The sequence below is a fragment of the Myxocyprinus asiaticus genome, chromosome 34 (genome assembly GCF_019703515.2).
Source record: "Myxocyprinus asiaticus isolate MX2 ecotype Aquarium Trade chromosome 34, UBuf_Myxa_2, whole genome shotgun sequence".
In the NCBI taxonomy this organism is placed as follows: domain Eukaryota; kingdom Metazoa; phylum Chordata; class Actinopteri; order Cypriniformes; family Catostomidae; genus Myxocyprinus; species Myxocyprinus asiaticus.
The window spans coordinates 28,951,134-28,969,816 of record NC_059377.1 but is presented as its reverse complement, the minus strand read 5'-3'; the positions used below and the strand labels follow the sequence as shown (position 1 = coordinate 28,969,816).

At 38.3% G+C, this 18,683-nt stretch overlaps 2 protein-coding genes across 4 annotated transcripts in view; both read right to left on the bottom strand.

The window, feature by feature from the left end:
• med30 (mediator complex subunit 30) overlaps positions 1 to 14,846 on the bottom strand; it is a 38,505-nt gene extending 23,659 nt beyond the window's left edge. For both annotated transcript variants that reach the window (XM_051671621.1, XM_051671622.1), the window contains exons 1-4: positions 14,691 to 14,846; positions 13,830 to 14,044; positions 13,587 to 13,745; positions 5,747 to 5,854 (exon numbers count right to left, since the gene is read on the bottom strand). In XM_051671621.1, the coding sequence (XP_051527581.1) occupies positions 5,747 to 5,854; positions 13,587 to 13,745; positions 13,830 to 13,982 (420 nt within the window). In that variant the 5' untranslated portion in view covers positions 13,983 to 14,044; positions 14,691 to 14,846. The remainder of the gene's footprint in view (positions 1 to 5,746; positions 5,855 to 13,586; positions 13,746 to 13,829; positions 14,045 to 14,690) is intronic.
• Positions 14,847 to 17,929: 3,083 nt separating this feature from the next.
• LOC127425518 (regulation of nuclear pre-mRNA domain-containing protein 1A-like) overlaps positions 17,930 to 18,683 on the bottom strand; it is a 36,114-nt gene continuing 35,360 nt past the window's right edge. For both annotated transcript variants that reach the window (XM_051671604.1, XM_051671600.1), the window contains one exon: positions 17,930 to 18,593. In XM_051671604.1, coding sequence (XP_051527564.1) covers positions 18,454 to 18,593 — 140 coding nt within the window. In that variant the 3' untranslated portion in view covers positions 17,930 to 18,453. The remainder of the gene's footprint in view (positions 18,594 to 18,683) is intronic.

Sequence of the window (18,683 nt, the reverse complement as noted above, 5' to 3'; positions counted from 1 at the left end):
TCACCATCATGATGTTAGGGTGTTCTGGGTGATTTCTAGGGTGTTGCTAGGTCCTTGCTTACTGGACTAAGCCAAAAGGGCCCACCCCCAAGTATCTATGATATTTTGGTCTCTATATACTGTATGACTCCGGTCCCTCCTTCATTGAAGTCTATAGAATTTTTTTAACCCATTTTATCTTCCGCCAGGCAAAAATCATACATTTGATAATAGCACACCTCTCCTTAACAACTCGCATGATTTTAGGTATCATTACCCGCGTTTCCACTATCGTGCATGCCAGGGCCAGTTGCGTTACCACTGTCACTTCCAGGACTTCATCGTTCCTCCTTGGGGCCAACGGCCGAGCGCTTTTGGCCTGCCAATTACAATTGGGCCAAAGAAGGCCAGCTGTGGATTGAGGCAGGAGTTTCTTTAGTCAGGTCAGAGGTTTCAGCATCAAGATAATAATTTCCCAATTTTTCATATATAGCTACAAGCTTACCTCAACAGATCAATGGAGAATGGAGAACTGTCAATACTGATCAGTGGACATAATCAGGACTTTTCTGAATATTTGGGCTGATGAAAATGTGCAACGTCAGATCAAAGACGTGATTAAGTACTGTATATTTTCGCCGAACTTTCCAAGTTGTGTATCCAGCACACAACGGTACAGGTTTGGGTAAAATAAAATAAAAATCACGAGCACAGTACAAATCCATGTTCATTTCGAGGGCTAGCCAGTCTCCAGAGTCTGCTACCTTAGCTTGAGTTTCCCTCTTGCTTGTGAAATGGGCGGGGTTGTGAAGTGGGCAACAGGGTGGTGTATTAAGGGTGGGTTTAAGGGCTACTGGCCCAATGGTGGGAATGCGGACCGATTTTGGTCTTGCAGCTTGAGGTCAGAGGCTATTGGCCCCACCAGACCAGTTGATAGCCCTGGCTCGTACTGGCCCGATGATGGAAATGTGGCTATTCGTGTCCGTAGCACAAAGAGGGGCGAATTCACTAAAAAGTTGCACCACATTTGCACACGGCAAATTTCTTTATCACTTACCACCCGCAATCTTGTTTCAGCAGGTGCAATAAGTGCTGACATAGCGCCGAGTCATAGTCTTCTTTTTCATGCAAACATGCCTCCTTTCTATGTAAATTAGGCTTTTTATAGATTGCGCTTCATTCACAAAACTCAAATGGTGGTAAAATAACATTGCACTATTACCATGTGAGGAAAGCAGGCGGTAAACTGAATTTCATTCAATTTTATTTATACAAGAGATACTTGTGTACATTTTCTATTGCTCATGGCAGTCAAAATTCATAAAATAATGATCAAATGTACAGGCGCTGATTTATGTTTCTGCCCGTGGGTGCCCTAACGACCAACCCCCTATGAGGGTCTATGAGGGGCATAGGGATTATCACTTCTGAATGGAACACAACCATTATGTCAACTATGTTACAGGGCAGACAAAGCAGTAAAAACATATTTTAAATAATACAGACATTGGCTTTACTCAACCAAAGCGCTAAGGTTCGGTAAAACACACCAGCTGCGAAATATGGGACTCTTGAGCATTTTGAGCGCTTCAATAAAAGATGAGAGTCCTCTTCACTAGTCTCACTGTCAGACCCTTTTTTGCTTCAATACAAGACACAAAGCCTTCGATACGGGATGTTAGGTGTCCTGTATGGGATAAAATATGGGGCGTCTGGTAGAAAGCTAAGCACGATGCGTGCACGAACACATCTGCACATGCAACAAATGCCCATTAACTATAAAAAATGTTATACTAAGTAATAGAAAGGAATATAAGTTTGTGCATGCTCAGCCTGCTCAATTACAAAAAATTTTCTCCATGCTGCGGTGCGCTTGATTAATAAAGAGTTAAATTTGCAGTTGTGTCTCGTAAAATCTCTCTGGGTCCAGATCTCCTGCCAGAACCGCAATCCCTAAGTGAGATCCACCAATCAGATAAGTTCCCAATTACCAATCGTTTTTTGTTTTTTTTTGAAAATTATTTGCATTAAATCAAATGTTTTAATGTAATTCATTAATAATAGAGCTTTCTGGTTTGACCAAAGGCTGAGAAATATTAAATATTTTTTATTAAATGCCTGTGGAGAAAATTAATGGGGAATATCTCGTGTTTTTCCATGGGTGCTCGACCATTCCCGTGGGTACTCGAGCGCTCAAGCACCCACGGGATCGGGGCCTGTGATCAAATTATATATTTAGATACAGTATATTTAGATTTAGTCAAGCACACTTTCAGCATATTAAATAGATGGTTCAGGTGTCTTGTTTATATTTTAATACAACCACCACGAGAAAAAAAAATCTAATTATTCGTTCACAAGTACAAAGTAATAACAGGCAAAACAAACAGCAATTCCTCAACCTGAAAAGCAATGAGCCGCTGCTAAACGTTTTCTATTTTCACTGTGTCCCTTTTCCATGCCTCAAGCATGCTGGGCCTTCCTCTCTGACCCTGCATGCACCAATTAAAATGCCTCTGGCCGGCAAACCTGTTCTAATGGATGACATTTGAACTGATTAATCATGTGGAGAATTGAGTGCCTCCAGTGAGCAGACTGTTTGTGCTAGTGTATGCGTGTGCGTGTGTGTGTGTGTGTGTGTGTGTGTGTGTGTGTGTGTGTGTGTGTGTGCGGAGAAGACTGTCTCCTCTGAACCTGCCTCGTGGTTTCACTGTGTTTGGTTATCGGAGCAGAGCTCTACCACAGCCCCTCAGCCCCAGCCCGCTCTGGAGATAACGGCGAACTCTCGTACCACCGTCGCCTCTGCTGCTGTTGATTACGCTCACGGTATCTGCCTTCTAAGAGGCCTATTTGAAATTACAAACATTCTCCTCTCAAATTTCTCACTTTCTTATTTGAATAAAGAGGATAGACGGGTAATTAACAGGGTATTTAAAAAAAAAAAACATTAAAGAGGCGGGTGAGCAAGAGAGAAAGAAAGCTAGAAAGAGCTTATAGGGGCAAAAAGAGGAGAGTGATGGAGAATAAATGAGAACAGCCATCTCTCCAAGGCTTTCTAAATGGGCTGTGACAGGAATTTATTAACAGTTAGAGCAGTATTCTATCAAAGCACCTGCCCAGACGAGATGCCAGTGCCTCGACTCCAGTGGACCTCTGGATGGCCTCACACATCTGTAGGGCCCCGAGGGACCCCGGGGATTCTCACACCAGAGCGGATAGAGAGTCGTATGAGAGTCAAGAAGAGGGGAGGTATAAAGTGCAAGGTGGCACGGTAAATTGTTCTCTTGAATCAGATGATGCATAATTCTCTCTTGCATTTGTTTTTTTATGACTATGGCCTTTATCAGCTTTTCTTTTGCGAGACAATTTGCGCTGTTGTTTCCCCTCCAAACTGCAAAGAAATTAAGAGGGTTAATTTTTGCGACACAAAAATACGCACTCAATTACTCAACTGAGATTTGTCTTTAGAAATAAACAAAGGTAAAACAAGGCAAAACCCTTCTGTTACACTGCTAATGAAATGGACAATAAAACTGCAGAACACACACACAAGATGTGTGAAGATAGAGCATTGGCAGTGATGAAGGCCAATCTCTTGCGTTGTAGATTGCAGGGCCATTATTCAGTCGGGCCCCTGACAAACAGCAATTACCCCAATCGACAGATAACGAGGGTGGGGTGATCATTCAGAGACAGGATGTCCCACAAAGCATCTGGGCATTACAATACTTACGCCATACATCTCTCCAACACTTCACCAACATGTGAAGCTCCAACGGTGATAAAGGATTCACTAAATCAAGCCTGAGCACCATCGGCACTGGAAACGATGGCATTCAATCAACAGGACAATGGCATGACTCTATTAAAATGTGCAACCTAGCTTACAATGGGATGAGTCAGACAGCCAGTCTCCATTAAGTTACAATAAACTGACCTGAGTGCTAATTTTCAATCATCCATGTCTTCATTACTTTCACCACTGCATGCATCCATCTACTCAGACTGATGTCTATCTGTCTGTTCATCCATCCATGACTGATGGGAAATCTGATTCATTTCTGTGAACTGGTTCTTTAGTACAGTTTGTTTCAGTGAACATGTCTTACGTTATTACGTAAAAATGTATTCCCTGACATCCCTGCACTGCATATTGCATGCCCTAACATGTTCTAACAAAGCCATATATAGGCACATATTGCTATGATTTACATTTTTTTTTAATATAATGTATATTAATTAAGGTGTTAACAGTGTAATCTCATGTGTTCCACTTCAGTTTTTTGCTCCCATGGAAACTGAGATTAGTGTTACATTCAGTGTTTCTCTGCACAATGAATATCTCTTGGCAGAAAAAAAGGTTTTGCATGTTTTAATAAAATACTATATATTAAAATATACTTTTTTTCCTGTGTTGATAAAACTACTGTCATACTTTTGAGTCATAATATTTCCAGTGATTTGTTATCATTTCTGCTATTCCGCTTTAAAATGTACTCACTTTTTTACCCCATCGGTCAAATCCTTAGTACACTCCGAATGCTCTTAGTATCATCTCACTCTTTGGTTTTCAGCTCATTAAGAGTCTGACATGTCTGAAAGAGGTTCTCAGTTAAATGAAACAAAATTTACTGAAAAATAAAAATAAACTGAAACTAAAATGAAACTAAAACTAACAGTCGTGGAGTGGAAACTATTGAAAAACAAAACTACATTGAAAGGAAAAAAAGAAATTATCTAAAAAATCTAAACTATAATAACCCTAAACTGAAAAGAAAACATAGTAAAAAAAAAAAAAAAAAAAAATACCCCTGAACTAGATCAACTAATTAATTGAAAAGATCCGACCCAAAAAGAATGTTTCGCTCTACTACTATCGAGTATCGCTACTATCCTTCCATTCATATCCATACTCATCCCTTCCAAAAATCTCCCTCTCCAGATCTTGAATGGACGAATCTGCATTCATCCACACATCTATTCATCATCCTGCATACCTCATCTCTCTATAGATCCATAACTCTCCGATTTTGTGCATATGCATATAAACAGTCCATCAACCCAACCATTAGTCCATCAATCTACCACACCCAGGCCCATACTCATTCCTCTTATGCTTCGAGTACAGCTTGCGGCTGCCACACAGGCAGATGCTGGAGAGCTGTAACACATCTGCTCTCCACATACTGATGCAACCTTGACCTCCCCTGAGTTTGACATTCTTTATTCTCTTAACACGCTCTCCTCATCCAGCATGTTATTTGCAGCTGGTGATTTGGCCGGCGAAAAGCTCCAGAGCCCTTGTCATCGTAGCATTTCCATGCCGACTGCCTTTCATGAGCATGCAGCAATTTTTAATAAGGCCGACTCAGTGGCAAAGAGGAGAGTAGAAAGAACATCACCCTATTAGACTACAACCATTTAATTGCAAGAAAGTCAAGATGACTTTATTATATGAGTGAATCCTGCAGATATTCATCTTGTTGTTTACCATTTTAAAGATCATTATTATTATTATTAAGATGTTAATTTAGCATTTTGTTGGGCCTACTGTATGTAGTTCATGGTAATATTAACAAATGTTTTTTATTACTTTTGTACGATAAACATTTTTGCTACTGTCCTGGGACATCTCATGATGTCAATGTAAATGTAATTCTGAGAACCCAATTAAAGAACACTGTAAACACAGATTCTGAATATCATCCCTTCTTGTCAGTGCAATGGCCCGTTTCATGTTTTTTATTTTCAGTTTTGCTGTTCTAACCTTATTAATTTCCAGTACTTCTCTCCTCTCTTCGCTTGCTGCACGCATTTGATTGGCCATACGGTCGTCTAGTTTAGAGCTGTCATCCTCTACATATGGGATAAGTTGCTGAAAAACAAAAACAAAAACAAAGGAAAGCACTCAGTATCAATTCTGATGTGGTTTGATGGTTTCTCCTATCCCAATTTAATATGCACAGACTATATGTAAGCCATTCGTAGGTAGATTTCCCTGAAAAGTTTAAACACTGTGGCTCTGTGGCTGTATGAAAACGTTAGAGCATCCTGACCAGTCTGAAATAGCAACATCGGCTCAACCAATGGCGTGAGTTTGGGTTGGAACTAATTACTTGTCCAACCAATGGCAGAAGGTGGGTGTGTACTTGAAAACAGTCAATATTTTTGCAATTCCGTTTGGTGTCTCTAGTGCAGGGGTGTCAAACTCAGTTCCTGGAGGGCCGCAGCCCTGCAGAGTTTAGTTCCAGCCCTGCTCTAAAATGCCTCCTTGTAATCTACAAGCACTCCTGAAGACCTTGATTGGCTGCTTCAGTTGTGTTTAATTAAGGTTGGAGCTAAACTCTGCTGGAATGTGGCCCTCCAGGAACCGAGTTTGACACCCCTGCTCTAGTGGCTCTTCACCTTTTACCTGAAAAAAACATCTGAAAACACCTCTTCTCTTTCTAATTGTAATTCTCTTTTGTGAAAGGAATCTGTATAAATTCATCATTTAGCAGACACCTTTTTTATCCAAAGGGACATACAATCCATTTAATAAAGGGACAGTCCCCCTGGAACAACCTGGGGAAAGTGACACAATGATGGTAGGGGATCCCATTAATTCTCCAGCTCATGAATTACTCCCCTCTGGGGTTTGAACCGGCAACCTTCAGATTACCTGCCCAGATCTTCAATCACTGCTACCACAACCCACAGGTAATTGCTGCAAATGTTCCAGAAATGATTATATTTATTTTTGATGGAGTTCAGCTGTATTTATATAATACACATTTCAAACTCCACCAGTATAACACATGTTCACTACACATCAGATATAAAATGTATTTAATGATTTGCATGCCACAAGCAACCAGATGTCTTCCTGCAAATATATTTTGGATTATAGATGACCGAAAGGGATTCTGTGGTATTTGTGCACAGAAACTGAATGCCGATAGTTGGGTTATCTCTTTAGGTAGCTTAAAAGATGAGGACCTTGAATTAGGGTTAAGCTGTGCCATTATCCAAAGTTACATCTGAAAGCTTATATATAATCACACAAGTAATCAAGGACAAAAAACTGCAAAGGTTTGAAAATAATTTTGTGTAAACTTTTGCTGCAGTGGCCGCATTGTGCAATTTTCTAAACTACAAAAGAGCTTAAGAGATCAGATTGTACAGTTTTACCAACCTGGTGAATCCACAGTAATGGAATGTTGCATAATTCAGGAAGCTTTAAAAAAAAAAAAACAGATCTTAGGTTTAAAGGGATAATTAATCCAAACATGAAAATGCTGTCATCATTCACTCACCCTCATGCTGTTCCAAATCTCTATGACTTTCTTTCTTCCATGGAACACAAAATTAAAAGTCATTCAAAATGACAATCTCAGTCACCATTCACTTTCATTGTATGGAAAAAAGATTCAATGAAATTGAATGGTGACTGAGGCTGACATTCTGCCTAACATCTCCTTTTGTGTTTATACAGGTTTGGAACAATGTGAGGGTGAGTAAATGATGACATAATTTTTATTTTGAGTGAACTATCCCTGTAAGACTCCAATAAAATGCTATTTTTGCTATTTTCCCTAAAGAATTACTTGACAAGCACTGCCCTTTTGGCTTGCAAATGAAGTGGTTTGAATCATTCAACCTCACAGAATTGTTTGAGACCCTCAACAGCCTTGGACGGTATCACTGTAAAATGCAACTGCCAGATTTGCCTTTAAATGAATCTCATCCACCTTTGGTATGATTCTTTGCTTCCCCTAATTTACTACAGGACAATGGTTTAAATAGTTCTACCCACAGAAGCTATCTCAGATCAATGAAGTGTCTAATTCTTTTTGTGTGGTTCCATCATTCTGTGACCTTGCCAAATAGACAGTAGTCTCATGGCTCTGCTGGCACCAGATGATGATCTCCTTGCTTTAACATCACAGTGACACCTGCTGGATGTGGAATCAGTGCATGCAGGTATTGCAAACACCCTCATTTCAGCACTGGAAGGAGAAAACGTGAACTCTACATTATATGATTTTTGTCTTAATGGGCCTCAAAACTGCTTTTTAATGCTCTCCTTAGTCAACAACTTTATTAAAATGTTACTATTATTATATAACAGTTAGTTCCGTTCCTGTAATTTGATTAGACAAGCTGATTGGAGCCCTGATATTTAGTATAACTGGAACTAGCACTGGGACGCTTCACTGTTTGTATCATTCCGCTTGTCTAGTGCTTGCATTGTTCCACATCCAGACAGACTGTCAGTCTGTGCATAGGTCGGCAACACAAAAATTGATCCAGAATTGATTCTTTTGGAACTATTTTCGTTGGCGGAGCAAAAAAGTATCAAAATAACTGGACATATTTGTCTGAAATGTACTGTTTGTTGCTAAAAATGTACTTCTTGTTTATAGAGCTGTTGTATAAAAGCAATATTACACTCACAATCATGCTGTTGTACTGAATATCATTACTTAACTTTCAAGTACTGTGATAAAACATTCAAACTACCTTCTTAAGAAGCACTCAATGTAAGCAAATCACTTCAACTACTGGCGAAACTTTCTTCAAGATATAATGGTATTTGTGTCGATGACTATTAATGAGTTGTGTGGCAGCATGTCATTACAATAAATAACAAGACAGGTAAATGGTAAATTACAATTCATGCAATTTTATACATCTAAAAAATCTAAGTCTGCCTTTTCTCAATTCTAACGTGGGTTATTTATTCCATGAAAACTGAAAACATGTATAGCAATGCAAAAGGAACCAATCAATGGCTTTAAATGATGCATAATCTCAGCAGGCAACAGTAAAACGTTCTGAATTCAGCATAATCACTCATATTTTGTGGTTCTGTGGTTTCCAGAACAGACCTTACAGGCTTCAGGCTGTCACATCCCCACAGGGAAGCAAAAAGGAAAAATCTGATCATATGATATGCAAGAATAGAGCGAGAGAGAAACAGAAAAGCCCCTGGCTGGTTTGTCAAGGAAGTGAATGCAGCAAACCACAGGCGAGTGACTGGCACAGCAGAAAAAGGGAAAAACATAAACCAAAGCTGTAAGATTGTATTAAAGGAATAGTTCACCCAAAAATGAAGATTATGTTATTATTTACACATCCTTGTGTCGTACCAAACCCGTATGACTTTCTTTCTTCTGTGGAACACCAAAGGTGAAATTTTGAAGAATATCCTAGCCACTCTTTTCCATGTATTGAAAGTGAATTAGGACTAGGTCTGTCAAGTCATTATTCACTGATAATCTTCCCCTCTAGTTAATAGTTTCCAGCTGTTAATCATTGCAACCGGATCATGGAGAGCTTGAAAACCGAATAAGTCCGATTTTTAATTGTGAACTGAATGAATCAGTTAATTAAAATAACTAGAATCAAAAGAGCACTTTGTTCATGAATCAGACATCACTACTTTTCTCGTGAACGCATCAAAGATAGCTAGGGCAAGATTTTCAATGAATAACAACTCACACAGATGCAATCATGTGGCTTCAAAAGACTTGGAATATAGTGCATAAGTTGTATGGACCACTTTTGTGATATCTTTATGGTCCTTTATTGAACTTGACAGCCCCATAAAGAGTTTTCAGAATATCATTCAAAACTACACCTCTTGTGTTCCATAGAAGAAAGAAAGTCATACGAATTGGAGCAACATGAGGGTGAGTGAATAATAACAGAATTCTCATTTCAACTATTCCTTTAATTCACTTTTCACTCTTACAGACGGATGAATTCCAGAAGGCAACAGGAACACAAAACAAGCTTTGAGCCGAAGGAAGTACCCACCTGTTGGCAACAAATGGAGTAAGAAAGAGCCGGCTAGTTTAATGTAACACAAACAACACATTACTCAAAGCATGGACACTGAAAGATGGATGTGGTCTGCCAGCTGACTGAAAAGAATGATTCAGAGAGGCTCACTCGGGTTCATTACTTTGAGGGGACTGTAGTGGACGGAAAAAGTGAAGTGGTAAATGTATTTTTCGTTGTGCAGGAAATTCCACTGCTGGGAGCCGGTGATTGCCTTGGTTAGAAAATGCTGACACGAGGGACTTTGCCAGCTGTTCATTACCAAGCGCTGCAGCTAATTAGCGAGGTGATGAGGTAATGCCACTGACTCCATTATCACACTTCCTGTTTGGAGAGAAAGCGCTACAGGAGCTAAAAAAGCACCTGAAATCCAAACAGGGGAGGTAGAGCCAAAATAAATATCCTCTGGGCACAGGGGCTTTTCTGTTAATTAGAAAGAAGAACCTGAATTTCCTACTCTCAAGGCTGTTGTTCATGCCCTCCAGTTAAAGTTATGACAAATCTCATTACTTTAATCTGTCACATTTATTTATTTTTTTTCAATAAAAGAAAATAGCTTCTACAAATGACTGGTTTGAACGACTCAATAGACAAACTGTGCATGTTCTCCAACTCTAAGGGGAGAATTCACAAAGAATGAATTGTGCCTACTGATAGCGTAGTTTATTTGCACGTACTTGTTTGTCTGCATAAAGGAATTATGCAAATCAGGCAACAGCGTAAGCACGGCCAAAAAATTTGTGCTTAACGTAATTTGCACATTTCAATTTCCCCCCTTGCGAGTCGGTTCTGACTGTTAGGTTGTGAAGGGTGCAGCAAACTACTTCGATATGGCATACTTAACTGGGAGTGTATAACATCACTCTTCCACTGTGATCCTGGCACCTGAATTGGCTCCTTAAAACAAGTGCGCTCAACTATGCCCAGTTATAATACTGTACTTTTCTCCATCATTTGATCATTTTTTTAAGAACTACTGCTGCAATAATCAATAATAAATTTACAAAAACATCTCTTTCTGGTAAAATTCTACCCCCTGCAACATTAATTGCATTAGACAAATATTGTTGGTTTTGTGAATAAGGTACAGTCTATAATTGAAGTGTTTTTGCACTGAAAAGAATGACAATGACTCAATTTAAAGGGATAGTTCCTCCAAAAATGAAAATTCTTTCATTGTTTACTCACCCTCATGCCATCACATATGTGTATGACTTTCTTTCTTCTGCTGAACACAAACCAAGATTTTTAGAAGAAAATCTCAGCTATGTAGGTTTATTCAATGCTAGTGAATGGTAGCCAGAACTTTGAAGCTCAAAAAGCATATAAAGGCAGCATAAAAGTAATCAATACGACTCCAGTGGACACTCTATGTCTTCTGAAGACATATAATAGGTGTGGATGAGAAACAGATAAATATTTAAGTCCTTTTTTTTACCATAAATTCTCCTCCCTGCCCAGCAGGTAGCGATATGTATAAATATCACTTCTGAAGATATGGATTTAATCATTGGAGTCATATGGATTACTTTTATGCTGCCTTTATGTGCTTTTTGGACCTACAACGTTCTGGCCACCATTCACTTGCATTGTATGGACCTACAGAGCTGAGATATTCTTCTAAAATTCATACACATCTGGGAAGGCATGAGGGTAAATGGTTAAAGAATTTTCCATTTTAGGTGAACTATCCCTTTAACTATACATGGCACAGCACTAAACCACAACATAAAGCATCCAGTTAGACTCCAATGGACTCCAGGTGGTTAGTAAATAAGACATAGGGTCTTGTGCTGAAATACTACACAATAAAGTGGCAGTGATATTTTTGCAGATGTTTCTTTGGGCTATTATCCCTTAGAAGCCAGCACAGCAGCACTTCAGAAGATCTGAAAAAAATGTGAGTTTTTGAAGAGCTTATTCTTTACAAATCCAGACATGACATAATTGAAAGCTCTAAGAGTGACCAAATTGAGTAAGTGGGAAACTCAGTTGGACTGAATCACTACATCACTTCAATGCCAAAATAAGGCCAAGACACAAACATGTGATTCAAGGATGTTTCCTCCAGTGCAAGTTGAAATGCATTAAAAAATGCTGCCTAGTTAGCTATATAATAAAATCACAAGATGAGCTAAATAAATGGTAATAGCAAATGGATGGTGTGGATGTACAGAATCCCTGAAGTACAAGATCAAATAAACCCACTCATAACTACTCAAACTCAAAGTTATCAATCCCTCAGTGACAACATGATTAGTACTTTTGAAATATACACTACATTCACCGATCAGCTACAACATTAAAACCACCTCATCATCACAACTAATCACCCTCATGCCGCCAAAACAGCGCCAACTCGCATCTCAGAATAGCATTCTGAGATGCTGTTCTTCTCACCACAATTGTACACAGCTGTTGTCTGAGTTACCATAGACTTTGTCAGCTCGAACCAGTCTGGTCATTCTCTGTTGACCTCTCATTAACGAGGCATTTCCATCCACAGAACTGCCGCTAACTGGATGTTTTTTTGTCTTTGGCACCATTCGGAGTAAATTCTAGAGACTGTTATGTGTGAAAATCCCAAGAGATCAGCAGTTACAGAAATACTCAAACCAGCCCATCTGGCACCAACAATCATCCATGCGATTATCTAATCAGCCAATCGTGTGGCAGCAGTGCAGTGCATAAAATCATGCAGATGCAGGTCAGGTGCTTCAGTTACTGTTCACATCAACAATCAGAATGGGGAAAAAATTTGATCTCAGTGATTTGGTCTGTGGCATGATTGTTGGTGCCAGATGGGCTGGTTTGAGTATTTCTATAGCTGCTGATCTCCTGGGATTTTCACACACAATAGTCTCTAGTATTTACTCAGAATGGTGCCAAAAACAAAAAACATCCAGTGAGCGGCAGTTCTGTGGACGGAAATGACTTGTTGATGAGAGAGGTCAACAGAGAATGGCCTGACTGGATCAAGCTGACAAAGTCTACGGTAACTCAGATAACTGCTCTGTACAATTGTGGTGAGAAGACTATCATCTCAGAATGCTATTCTGAGATGTGGGTTGGTGCTGTTTTGGCGGCACGAGAGGGATCTACACAATATTAGGCAGGTGGTTTTAATGTTGTGGCTGATCGGTGTATACATGAAATAAAGACTCTAGGCAAATCATTGGCCTCGAAAAAGTAGCTTTTTTCAATATGGAGCAGGTCGTGCCCCCATGGGGGCCGCCATATTGAGGTTGCATGAATTCTTCTCACCCCCTACTATCGGACAATTTTGGATGTAAAATAAATTAACCATTGAAGATAAATATGACTGTGAATTTGGTAGTTTTACAATGGCATTGATTAACTTTTTTGTGATGCAGGATCTATGCCGATATTGTATTTTACAGCAAAATATAAATAAAATTACAAACAAATATTTACATATAAATATTTAGAATAGAAAAATATAAAAAATAAACCAGATCATTAAATGATCATTAGATAATTAAAACTGATCTGCCTAAAACTCATGCCATTGGTTGAGTCAATGTTGGTGTGTTGGGCTAGCTGGGATGCTCAAACAAACATAGCAAAGTTTTGATAGCGTTACAGAACCACAGTGTTCACACTTTTTAGGGAAATCAACCTTCAAATGGCTAACATATAGTTGTCTATGCATTTTAAACTGGGTTAGGAGTATGCATTTTTACTTTTAATTCTCAAGTCCTTCTCATGAAACCTAGACCAGAATGTGGTAGAGAGAGAGTAGAGAGAATGTGGAATCTCACCTCAGGTGGTATGGGGTCTAGACCAGCACAGTTCTCATTGCATTTGTCATAAACAAGACGGAGCTTGCGGAAAAGGACAGAGAGCGTCCGCAAGTGCTCTTGCAGTTTCCCCAAACGGTCCTGATGAGTATTAGGATGATAAGTCACTCCATTCGGCAGCTGAAAAAGAAGACAGGGAGAAAGGGAGTTGATCAAAGCCAATGGATAAATACAGAATTAATTTATTTAATGGTATGAACTTACTTGCATGTTTCTAAGCAACTGCAAGATCTCCATGGTTCGTAAGACGATGTCCTGCACCGTCTCCTGTCCGATTCGACATAGTGAGGCTGTGTTCACATCCCGTGCTGCCTGAGCCTGTTGCCCAGGGAACGGGGCCAGTGGAGGGGTTGTCATGGGGACAACGGGATGCGGGCACTGGTGGCTGAATGGCTACTCAGCAGGACTTTGGGGCATGCCTGTTCACAGTATGTTCGTGTATGAGAAATAGAATGAAAGGGAGAGAGAGAAATATTTCCATCAAATTTTACTATTGCTCTTTCTTTTAGTTTTTCTTTATTATTATTATTATTATTATTTCATTTTATTTATTTATTTTATTCGTAATTTTTTTTTTCCTTTATGTGTACCTTAATTTTTATTATTTATCATTATCCTTTTTACCTTATCCTTGACACCTTATATGTCCAGTATACATTGTATATTTTGTCTTATATCATGTACGTTGTTTTGTACTGTTTTATTTGTATGCAGAAATAATATAAATAATAATATGCAATTTACAATAAAATAGAATAAAATTCATATGCAGCAAGAAATTTAGAGTTTTAAAATGAACCATCCACCTGCAAACGCGTATCACACCTTTTGCCATTATCCAAATCAAACCATAAACCAAAACAATACGCTACAAAGGCAATGAAAAACATACAATAATAAACGTAGTGGAAAAATACATGTTATTTATCTTCACATGAGCTACTTAATGTCTAACGCAATTGCATAAACACAAGCCATGACACGTATGTGGAATAAACACACGTTGTGTTATTAAAAATGTAATTCGTCTGAACGGCGACAACATAGCGACGGTTAAATAAATACCTTTTGCACTTTGTTAGTGTTGTTGACAGGACGTCATTTTTCCGTGCTGTGATCTCGTCTGAGTCAGTCATCGCGAGAGTTCAGTCCTCGTCCACCGTAACATATGCAGAGTGAGCTCATCTTCTTATTCTTATTTTTATATTTTAGATGTGTTGATGTAAATAGTAGGTGCATACACTCAATCAACTGACAGCATCCTACTTACTAATATGTAGATATTGTTAGGAAAAACCTCAATATTTCGTGGAAATCCGAGTACTTGTAGTTGTAGGTGCAGCCCGCCATCTAGTGTTTACACTGTATTTTATACACTACGCCTATCCAAAGTCCCTTTCAAGGCAAGTCATTCCACTCGGCGGCCATCTTTGGAACGATCCCGGGCAGGCTGGGCAGCTATTTTCTATGTAAACAAGCGGCAAAAATGTATAGTTCTTATCTAATTGAATGGGTAAACACCGAAATGTCCAAAACGGTTGGTCAAAAATAAGAACATATTTAAAATCAGCAGTAAAATCAGACAACAATGGTATCATAAATTGTGCTTGTTTAAGTAATATCACGCTAAAAAAAATAGCTATTTTTCAAGCTGGATCAGTGAATGCGCATGCGCGTTCTAGAGTTTTTTATTATTATTCTTATTATTATTCTTATTATTATTATTATTATTATTATTTCTAGAGTTGGTTGAAAGGCGATTTGTATCTAAACGGTGATTGGCTCTTTTACATGTAAGGCGGGACTTCCTTTGCTACAGCTGTAGGGCGTTCCAATTTCTCCCATTCATTTTAATAGCAGTGTTCCGTCTCTGCTAAACTCAACTGTCTTTGAACTTTAGTCACTTCAGGTTAGAAAGGAATACGAGGCATACAATGCAATATCCTGTAAAAGATTTCTGTTTACTTTGACCTTAAATATCGCACTAATTTACCTTTGCATTATATTCACAGATTTAACCTTTATCAAAGACTATTTGCAAGGCTTCCTTTTGTCTGCTGTCAACAGTCCTATATTATCTGTGCCTTTGGTCTAAAAATATCTGAAGATGCTGTTGAATATGTGTAATTACATCGAAGTATTAGTCTAGAGTTTAAAGGAGCAAGTTGCATAATGATCTAAACTGTTATTGAATACTTTCACACTGAATCAATTTGTGATTTTAACCAACAACTAAGAAAAAAAAATAAAAATAAATGAAAGCTTTTAACTTCAGACTATCTTTGATAAGTAACATTGATTTTTAATGAAAAAGGGGTTAAATTATGGTTTTGTAGACCAGTTCTCTTAGACTACCTTTACATTTAAGCCCAATAATCCTTTATTTCCCTTCCAAAATAAAAGAAAATGACCCTCAACATAATTTAGGTAATTTGGAGTCAGAGATGCAGTCAGGTCTTTCATTATAAACCTGAGTGATGTTGTTCCTCTGAGTAGAGAACAGAGGAGAATATGCACTTATACACAACAATCTACTGTTTACTATTCTTATTCATGCTCTGTAAAGCTACACAAGGACTCCCACTTCAAAGGGGTATTTTCTCTGTATATTTTGATTATTAGCTTTGCTTGATTTGATATCCTCATCCTGTGGACTATAAAAGGATTAGACCTTGGAGGAGCGGGGTATACAAAGAGATACAGTATTTCACATGAAGACAAAAAAGCAATAGGGAGCGATATAGCGATAATGTAAATTAAACTGTTTGTCCATTTGATGGGCTTTCCTTTGAATAAAACATCCATGGGAGTTAACAAAGAAAACAGAAATTGCTCAAATTTATAGTTATGATTTCTTTCTTTGTTTAGGCTATTATAGATAGAAATAACTGGGACTGAGGAATAAGACAGTTTGTAACTAGTTTGTAAGATTTATAAACATGTAATAACCTATATTTGAGTTGTAAGAGAAAACCCACAACCTCATCCATCAGTTTAGGATTATTGGTCAAAGATCAACAGGGAAGTACATCAAAGCCCTCCTACAGAAAAAAATGAGACATGTAAAGTTACAGTTACCAGTTTAATTATGAACGATGATAAAAACACGAAGTTTGAAACCTGTTTCTTTTTGGAAGGACTTGCTGTGCAAATGGTAAAATCAAACAAACCAGTACATAGAAGCATAATGGGGCCCTGTTTTGCATGTATTTCAATATTCACTTCAAGGAATATTCAATAGTCTTTGCTTGAGGAGAACATCAGGTTTGAGATATAAAGAAGTTCTAAGATCAGTGGCACTTTGGGAACTGCTAAGAAATTGAACAAAACTATTTCACTGATCAGTACCTGTGCTGATCAAAGAAACCTGATGATCACAAAGTTATCTCAGTGTTACAGAAAGAAGAAGGAAGCCCTCAAACAAATAAGGTCAGCAATAAGATTAACATATGCACTGCTGACTGGCAACAATTATCCCTTTGAGGACAAAGAGAGAGCATGATCGCTGGAAGAATACAGTACTTTACATTATCTTACTCCTCTTTGCTCATTCAGTGAGAAATCAGATAAACGTGTGAGTCAGAAATGACAAAAAATGCATGTATAGACCAATTCCAAATCTGTCTAAAATACCTTGTTACCTTTGGCTTAGTGAAATACAGTAACTAGTATATCAACTTAAAGGGATAGTTGACCCAAAAATGAAAATTCTCTTATCATTTACTCACCCTCATGCCATCCCAGATGTGTATGACTTTCTTCTGCTCAACACAAATTAAAAATTTTAGAAGAATATCTCAGCTCCGTAAGTCCATACAATGCGAGTGAATAATGATCAGGCCTTTGAAGCTCTAAAAAGTACATAAAGTCAGCATAAAAGTTATCCATACAACTCCAGTGGTTTAATTAATGTTTTCTGAAGCGATCCAGTTGGTTTTGGGTGAGAACAGACCAAAATATAACTCCTTTTTCACTGTACATCTTGACAGCAGTCTTCTTGGCGATCACGATTTCAAGCTTGATTACACTTCCTAAAGCGCCATCTAAAGCTCTGCACATTTGTCAAGTACTAGGAAGTGTAATCGAGCTTAAAATCATGATTGTGCCTAGAGAATGGCAAGATGTACAGTGAAAAAGGAGTTATATTTTGGTTTGTTCTCACCCAAAACCAACAAGAACGCTTCAGAAGACATTGATTCAACCACTGGAGTCTGATGTGTTATGTTTATGCTGACTTTATCTACTTTTTGGAGGTTCAAAGACTTGATCACCACTCACTTGCATTGAATGGACATAAAGAGCTGAGATATTCTTCTAACAATATTAGTTTGTGTTCAACAGAAGAAAGTCATATACATCTGGGATGGTATGAGGGTGAATAAATAAGAGAATTATTATTATTTATTTTTTTTATGTATTTGTTTGTTAACTATCCCTTTAACTTTCCGATCTTTTTCTTACCAGAACAATTCACAACAAATGTGTAGTTGAATGAGGATTAGTGATTTACAATGCTAATAAAAACGTAATATGACCCTAAATAGTTCAGAAAAGCAATCCTTAATCTTCAGTCAGAGTTGCCACAACCTCAGTTAAATACTGTCATGTGACTCTGTCCGACCCGTACCAACCCCCAGATGAACACAGATACAGAAACAGAGGGGTCAAAGGTCCAAGATTGAGAAGACTGTTAATTTCAAAATAAAACCTGTGCAATATGTGTATATAACTTTAACACCACAATAATCCTCCATCAAGGATTCTCAACAATCATTTTGATGGGTCTTTTGTCCATTTGGACTGCAGTCAGTCTCTGGGTGTTTTACTTTTAAGGGTCTTGACAAAGGCTACAGTCAGGCCTCTGGTCAGCCTGTTGTTCCAGTTGAATGGTTACCGAATGGAAACTGTAGGCTGTGAAACAGGCCTGGGTGATTTCTCTTAACACCGCCTGTGGCTCTACAGTGTCATCTGAGAAGATAAAAATGAGCAAACGGTTAGAAACTCATGCCTGGGCTGAATAATTTAGAAATATATTTTTGCTTTAGGCTATATGTTAAT